General features: G+C 35.8%; 1 protein-coding gene across 1 annotated transcript in view; it reads right to left on the reverse strand.

Moving 5' to 3' along the window:
- LOC107589354 (ephrin type-A receptor 3-like) overlaps positions 1-8,867 on the reverse strand; it is a 62,508-nt gene that overhangs the window by 44,474 nt on the left and 9,167 nt on the right. The window contains exon 5 of the mRNA XM_016277768.1: positions 6,279-6,387. Within this exon, the coding sequence (XP_016133254.1) occupies positions 6,279-6,387 (109 nt within the window). The remainder of the gene's footprint in view (positions 1-6,278; positions 6,388-8,867) is intronic.

Raw genomic sequence — 8,867 nt, forward strand, 5'->3', positions numbered from 1 at the left:
CAGATCTGTGCCTTGCCACAGTTCTGTCTCTGAGCTCTTCAGGCAGTTGCTTTGACCTCATGATTCTTATTTGCTCTGACATGCACTGTGAGCTGTAAGGTCTTATATAGACAGGTGTGTGGCTTTCCTAATCAAGTCCAATCAGTATAATCAAACACAGCTGGACTCAAATGAAGGTGTAGAACCATCTCAAGGATGATCAGAAGAAATGGACAGCACCTGAGTTAAATATATGAGTGTCACAGCAAAGGGTCTGAATACTTAGGACCATGTGATATTTCAGTTTTTCTTTTTTAATAAATTTGCAAAAATGTCAACAATTCTGTGTTTTTCTGTTAATATGGGGTGCTGTGTGTACATTAATGAGGAAAAAAAATTAACTTAAATGATTTTAGCAAATGGCTGCAATATAACAAAGAGTGAAAAATTTAAGGGGGTCTGAATACTTTCCGTACCCACTGTATATATTGCTATTATTATTATTATTATTATTATTATTATATTTCTAATGCCAGATTGAAGAAAAATATTAACAAAAGAACTACATAAAACTGCATAACAACACCATTAATGTTATATTATATTAATGTAATAAAATAGTAATATAACATTTTCATAAAGCATAATAATACTAATACTAATAATACCAATACTACTACTACTACTACTACTAATATTTTTTATAATACTATATGTATATTTATATAATACTATTATTGTATAATTAATAATAATAATAATATGAAATATTTTCATAAAGCATAATAATAATGCTATTTTATAATAAAACAATTATTATAGAATTATTAATCATAATATTACATTTTCATAAAGCATAATAACAATGCTATTTTATAATAATACAATTATTATTATTATTATTATTATCATCTCAGAAAACCAATCATATTTACAAAGCCATAACCTACATCTAACTTTCTTTTGTTGTTCTCAGCAAAGTTTTCTGAGGAAAGTACTACAGTACGTGGAAATTTACACTCCCTCCCCGAAGACTTAAAGCTCGAACCACACAAACAGGCCTGTCACCTTTTTCCTAGCAAGAGGTTTAAGATTCCCTTCCTGTATAATTGTGCTTGACAGGCGGCAGCTTGCTTTGCTTTCATTATCTCAGTGTTTACTTCTCTTTTATGCTGACTGTGCGGTATTTCAGTCGCTACTCAAATCGCACTGCTCAAAATGAACTGAGCTATAGTGCCGTCCATCCTATAGAAACAATTATAGCACCGGCAATGCTGCCAAAGAGTGCTTTTACACACAGCGAGTATATTGCGGTGAGAGGCCAGTCCATCATGTTAAGAGGATGGGAGAACCATTACACCTCTGGATAAACGTGAGAAGCATGTGTGTGAATGTGTTTGCACATGAGTGTGTAAATGAGAATGCACTGAGAAGGGCCCGCTGGCTATAGACTTGGAAACCGAGCTCCTATGAAGCTTTGTGTTCACCATTCCAGTTTTTATAATGGGACAGCTCTTCAGTTTATAAGCAGTTTTAGCTCTAAAACATCATTATGTCTGTTGTGCTATAATTTCAGGCATGGGAAGGCGCTTTGGTGAGTCTGCTAGCAGCACAGATGCATTTATACCAGGGCAGAAAAACAAAGAGCCAAACATTAAATTGTTAAATTGGTGCCATTTGACCAATCAAAGATATCACTTCGATGTTACCACACACAAGCACACTTGAGGTAAAACTGAACATTTTTTTGCAGAAATCCATTACGAACATGGCAGCGCAACAACCTGTTCGACACATAATGGGAGGATGAAAATGATCAAAAACATGTTGGAGAGCATGAAGTGCTCTCAGCTTCAGAAGAAACCTTCTACTCGCATGAGAGTGAGTGAGCGAATGAAGCACACTTTCCTTTCATCATTACATTTTAAGAACAACCCAAGGCCTGTAGCAGATGCTTCGAAGATAACATCTCATTGACAAAGAGCTGCTGCTTCTGTCTGATTAGATCGGCTTGAAAATCTTCCTGTGCACTTCATCTTTCATTACAGAGACAAATCCATCTGTGCCATACTAGCATCATCAAGGAGATAAGTGAATGATCTCTTGTAGAATCTCAAATTATTTCCACCGTCATGACAGACTATATCTGAAAAAGGTGGTAGAGGGGTTTAAAAGCACAGAATACACTTATAGAGGTGTACCAGGGAGGGAATACATGAATGGGGAAAATCATGATGCTCTAGAAAATAAAATCTCAATTTGTTTTCTCGTGAACAAGCATTCACATTTAATTAGACATGCCTGGAAATAAGTTGCAGGATCATGCATATACTTTTCAATGTTTACAGTTACTCATGCAATTGTAGAAATGCAGTTGCATTTGCATTATTTGCAGTTGATCTGAATTAATTTATTCCAAAAGTGTCCAAAAATCAGGAACTACTGAAATAAATCATTCATATAATATGTATATAAAATATGTATATGAGTAATATGCAACATTTAGCTGGTCATGTGAGCTTAACATAGCGCCCCCATGAGGCAACCTACTATACAGAAAATATGTAGGCAATTGACAATTCACTATGATTTTAAACATTTTTAAAAGTACAATTAATGTATAAAAAAAGTACAGCTAATGCATAAGTTTCTTACAAACGCACATATTTTCACTTCACGAGATGTTAATTGATAGAGTGGAGTCATGTGGATTATTGTGATGTTTTTATCAGCTCTTTGGACTCCCATTCTGACGGCACCCATTCACTGCAGAGGATTCATTGGTTAGCAAGTGATGTTATGCTAAACTTTTCTAAATCTGTTCCAATGGAAAAACAAACTCATCTACATCTTGGATGGCCTGAGGGTAAGTTCTTTTTTCATCAAATTGTCATTATTGGCTGAACTATTACTAACTATTGAAATGAGGGGAAATCATCTTTGAGATGCATAATACTGCAATTCATATGAATAATTTATTGAATATTTAAAAAAATACAGTGACTATTGATAATTATTCAAAAAGAATGTGCTTGCTTGATTTGCGTGCAGCAGAACATATTACAAATGTAATTAAAAGACAAATATTGGCATGTGTAGCGCGCACGCCAAATAATTAGGCGCTCCACTGAGGATACGGCTTAAAAGAGATTATCCTAAAGGATAGAGCGAGTTAGACGTGGGAGTAAAATAGATTTTCCAACTTTCTCATAAGTTAAAAACAAAAATAATTGTCTGGCAATGATGAGAGCAGCAGTGATGTTTGATAAGTCGGAGAGCTACACTTGCAGGAGTTTCCCAGCCGTTAGCACCCACCTGCCGTGTTTTAATTGTTTTTTAGGGAAACAGACTTTAAAAAAAAATTGTAGTCCGAATTTGATGACTGAACACCATCTGCCTGCTGTAACACATGCCAGTTTCTCCTGTTGTCCATATATAAGACCACAAATATCCTGTATTCTGTCAGCCAAATGTAAGTCCCTGGTGCACTGAACAAGCAAATTAAAACAGCATTATTTATTTATTTACTTATTTTGATCTCAGCTGTTATTTTATTCCCACACAAACTAAAGAGATCACAGGGAACGGAAAGAAGAGAAAGGAATAGCTTGTGCGCTAATGGCTCCAACTAAAACTTGATTTCTATTAGCCAGTGCACTTACACTTTTATTATTGAGAATTTGACTGTATGACTGTTTACAAAAATGTATTTTTATGGTATGCTAATCATGCTCGCCTATTTGCATTCAACAAGGGGAATGACGCTAATTAGCTGTATTTCAAATGATTATATTAAAGCACAGATCCCAGCCTCAGTCTTTCTTGTAGGCTACAAGTATTATAGCAGTGGAGCAGGCAATGCTGATGTTAAAATCTCTAAATTATGCATTATCTCTGTGAGCCAGGTGAAGTCATCAACAGTGCAAAAATATGCTAACGGTGCCATAGCCTTAGCAAAATATTGCTCATGTTTTTTACAGAGAGAAAACAGAGAAAGAGGGAGGGAAAGAGAGAGAGAAGAGGAGTATGGGGAATACAGATTGAAAATAATGAGGTAAAACAGGCTGAATACTGCAAGTCTAACTAGCCACTCTGCTACTGTTCCTTCATTCAATTGTTTGCTTGTTAATGCGTTTGGTCTTTCACTCATTCGTTCACTCGTTCGTTTGTTCCTTCACTTGTCATTCGTTTGCTCTTTCATCCTGGTGTGATTCTTATAAAAAAAGATGGATATACTTGGCAGCTATAAAGACTTAATGGTAAGAGGAAACAAAATGGACTCAACAGGTCAAGTGGGATTTTAGCAGACCAAGACGTGAAGAGCAGTAAGGTGATTAAGCTGTTGGATCTCTTGCCCTGAAATCCTGAGCTGCATGAAATGAAACTATTCTCAATGTTTGAAAGTAAGCCAACGGTTCAGCTTGAGGACTTATAGCTGGCCGGCAGGGGTTATTGAGGCCTGACTTCAATCTGAAGAACGATACTGTTTGCATAATTTTCTATAGTATGCCAGACAGCTGTGCTACAGTAGAGACTTACGCCTGAGGCCCGTAGCCAAAGGAATAATCTTCTGGCAAACCTGCACATGGTGGAATAATAAAAAGGCATTTGGGGGCCTCAAATTTGTGGGAAAGACTGTATATCTGCATTATGCTAGCAGGTCTACAGTATAGCTTTTGTAACATATTACAGTATGTCTGAATGACTTATGTGAGCCCTGTTTAATCAGGACTAATTAAACACATTATTGTCATTTAAGTTGAGCTGTTTTAACTTGACACAGCAATTTAAATACTAACAAACGTACAAGATGAAACAGATATATAAATATATATTTTTTCAATATTCTTTCATAAAAGGAAAGTTCAAAAGAACATCATTAATTTGAAGCGTTGTGTAATTTTTTACTGTCACTTCTGATTAGTTTAATTACTTGCTGAATTAAAGTATTACATTTTATTTTTTTAACTAACCGCAAACTTTTGAACATTAATGTACTTGGACCAACATACAAAAAATAGCACAGACTGAATGACGAATGTAAAGAGTCATTGACAGATATTGAACAAATAAACTAAATAACTGTTGAACAAAACAAATCAGTCTACACAAAAAATTAAGGCCTTATGGATGAGCATTGCCATGAACATTGCTCAAAGCAGAACATTTGAAATCTGACAGTAACTGTGTTGAAACGTATTGTTCAAGTCGCTGAATTTCTAACAGCAACTCAAAGGAGAGGAATTTAGAGATGCAACATCTCTGAAAGAGTTTGATGTGCTGACAGTCCAACAGCACACTAAAGACAACACGCTGTCAAAATCTTTTCAGAAAATGTGTGTCTTTAATTTCATTTTTCAAATTCAAACACCGGCCCTAAACATATTAGAGCTAAAAACATGAGACTTCTAGCCATCTTCAGTAATTGACCATCCTTCTTTTCTATTTTGTCTTCTCTTCTACAGTTATCTGAGGAGCTCCAATCAACACTGCCTGTTCTCTCAACACATTCTGTTTTTCCAGCTTTCACTCTGGACAGAGAACTCTAATTGGAAATGCATGAAGCTGCGTAAAACCTGCCGAGAATCACTCTACTACACTACTTTTTCTGGTCTTGCATATTCCAATCTTACATATTTATTGTTTTGGTTTATAGTTGAGTGGTTTGAGATTAATTATTTGTTGCACATGAATCCATTACGTGCATTTCTACATGCTCTCAGCAGGCAAACATGGGTCTTTTCTAGTCAATACTGAATAGGGCACTCAGCAGGATAGGCAATCACTTCAGATCAATGCTAATGTTTTTAGAGACTTCGGGCGAGCTTTGTTCGAGAAAGAAACCACTATTTAATTCAGTCAGAGTATATTTATTATCAGCATTAATTTATAGGCTCAGTACATCTCATCCAACTGACTGCACCGTCTTTTCTGCTTCAGCTATTGTTTGAATAGCAAAGATGCTGTGCAAAATGTCTCCTCAGACTTCAATTTCAAACGCTTTCTTCTTGGTTTTTAGGAGCCTATAAGACACACCTCACTGAGTGCCTGTATTGGGCTGTTCTAGTTCTTTTAAATGCTTCGGCATGGAAGAATCCACACTTCATTTTCTAATTCAAGGTTCAATTTCTTGTAAAATCGCCATTTGACAGCAGCTCTCAGATCTAGCGAACAGAAGCGTTTTATTTTGCTGTGTAATATCAGCACTCGGGACCAGCACACCTTCCTCCAAGATGGTTTAGAAGGATGGAACGACTGAAGCAAAGGTCAGATGGTGTTAAAAGGAAGCCTATTCTTACCGTCCACTCACTACAAAACACACCACCAGGAAGATAAGGAGCACAATGCCACCGGCTATGGACACCGCAAGGATTGTGGACTGGTTAGGGTCCCCAATGGCCAGCATATCTAAAGATGGAGAAAGAGAAAAAGAGACACATTTGCATCAGTGTTAACCCTCATGCTCTGTTTTTGAGATTGCTTCGCTTCCCAATGAGTTCCTCTGACTTTATCAAAACCCACAAGAAAGATATTCAGGCATGTGATCAGCTAAGGACAAAAGTTCTTATTTTTAAACATGAAAATAGCAACCAATCAGCAACCTCGGGAAACCCCTTTCAGCAACCATACAAGGAAGGAAACCCTGCATCACAGGAAAGCAAGTACCTCCAGATTCTAACTGAACTGGTGCATTTAATATAAATTTTAACCTAATTGAGGAACTCAATGCGAGGGTTAATTAAGTGATTGATGGTTGTTCAGATCTATGCAATTGCACATATTGCTGTAAACTTGGGATTTCACATTTTCATTCTCGTAAACTAATTATTTCCTCACTTTCTCTCTTTCTGCAACTTGTGTGTGAATGCGTGTGTTAGATTAGTTTATATGTCTTAGATTTATCCAATAAAGCCTTATTTATATTGAAAAGAGAAGTATCTTGTGTTTTGTGCTCACAAGTTAATGTCTTAAACTGCCGATCTTGTTACTATGCTAATTAATAGTTTTCACTATATTTTGGATATAGATATCCATTGCAGAATTGATGTCATACGGCTCGTTCACTGACTCGCTGGCCGTCTCAGTGATCAGCCGTAAAACAGTGATTCTGTCCTAATTCCCTTACATATTAATGGTGGCGTTCCCTTTAAAATCTTAAATGATTCCCTTTGAGCTAAATTGACCTGTTTCCCTTACACTTCAATGTCAAACTTTGCTTTGGTTTCCTTTGAAAAACCAGAACCAGCTGCATCTGGCTACTAAATATGTAGACGAAGGCGGGAGTCAATTTTCTAATTTACGCATGCCATCCAAATAGGTATGTTAACAGAGGGAATAACAGGCTCGGTTTGAAAGTTTCATGGCGAGTATATGGATTTTATGCTGCCGCAATCGACTCATTACTCAAAACAAATACATCATTTATCAAGACCGGCAACGCATGAGTAACCGCCTCTTTCAGGAAAATGAATATCTCTAGCAACATGAATTGATTTAGAATTCCACTCAACTCCATTCAGCAATCTCAGTTATGCACCACGTACAGAAAGAGATCGCAACTTTCTGAGTCAGGACCAGATGCATGAAATATGCTAAATAGGAATTTCTCTCTCTTTTTTTTTTTACAATATAAATGATTTTTGCCCTTTTTGACAGCTATTTTGACAGGACAATGAGGGATATGATCGGAAAAGACATTGAGAACAGAGGCAAGCATGGTTCATGATATACAAAAACTGGAAACCTTCACAATCAATTTGCATTAAACATGAAAATGCCATTAGTGCTGCCAAACGATTAGTCCCAATTAATCGCATCCAAAATAAAAAAAAGATTTGTTTACATAATATATGTGTGTGTACTGTGTATATCTATTATTTATATATAAAAACACACATATATATGCATATATTTCAGAAAAATATGTTATGTTTGTATATTAAACATATTTATATATAAATTATATGAGTATATATTATATGAAAATGAATATAAATATATGCATGTAAATATTTTCAAACTATATACTGTATGTGTGTGTATTTATATATACAAAATAAATATACACAGTACACACACATACGTATATTATGTAAACAAAAACTTTTATTTTGTATGCAATTAATTGCGATCAATCGTTTGACAGCACTAAATGCTATTAAATGCAGATTAAATTTAGCAGCCCTAACTAAAATAAATAATAAATAAATTACAACTATAGTACTCTGCAAAAAATTTAAGTAAACTAAAACTAACAATAAGTGAAAGTTACTAAAAACTCCTGGAAAGATAAGTTGAAAGTAAAAGAAAAAAAAATCACTATTATAATAACCTAACCACTAGCCAATGGTTTCATAAATTGATTTTTCTATATTATCAGACTAAACATATGCAATTTACAGTACTGCCTGTTCTGCTCTGGTGTGTATCGTATGAACAAATGCACATGGTGTAAGGCGTTTATGAATGTCACTGTGAGCCAAAGGCTTAAGCATTTCTCATATAATTAAAAGAGCAATTACTATACTGGACTCCGTTAACTTTCAGCTTGGCAGATCAGGTCTGCTGAGCTCTGTGATATGCTTCCAGAGATGCTCGGTGGGCCGTAACATACTTTAAATTAGGTGCATGTACCACAAGGTCTCTGTGTTTACCGTATGCCCCAAAGCCTTTTAAAATGTGCCTCCATTCTTTGATCCCTATCAAAGGAACATTGACTCAACACAGCCTTGTTTGTCCTCACTAGACATGGCGACACACACCGTGCTCGCCTCCCAATGAGCATAAGCAGGAGGTTTGGTAAATAAGTCACACACCAGCTCACCATATTCAATTCAAAAGCAGTGTCCTGAAACTACCAGCATCTGCTCAACAATGGAAAGAGGAGC

Source organism: Sinocyclocheilus grahami, unplaced genomic scaffold (assembly GCF_001515645.1).
Source record: "Sinocyclocheilus grahami isolate Dianchi unplaced genomic scaffold, SAMN03320097.WGS_v1.1 scaffold115.1, whole genome shotgun sequence".
NCBI classification, from domain to species: domain Eukaryota; kingdom Metazoa; phylum Chordata; class Actinopteri; order Cypriniformes; family Cyprinidae; genus Sinocyclocheilus; species Sinocyclocheilus grahami.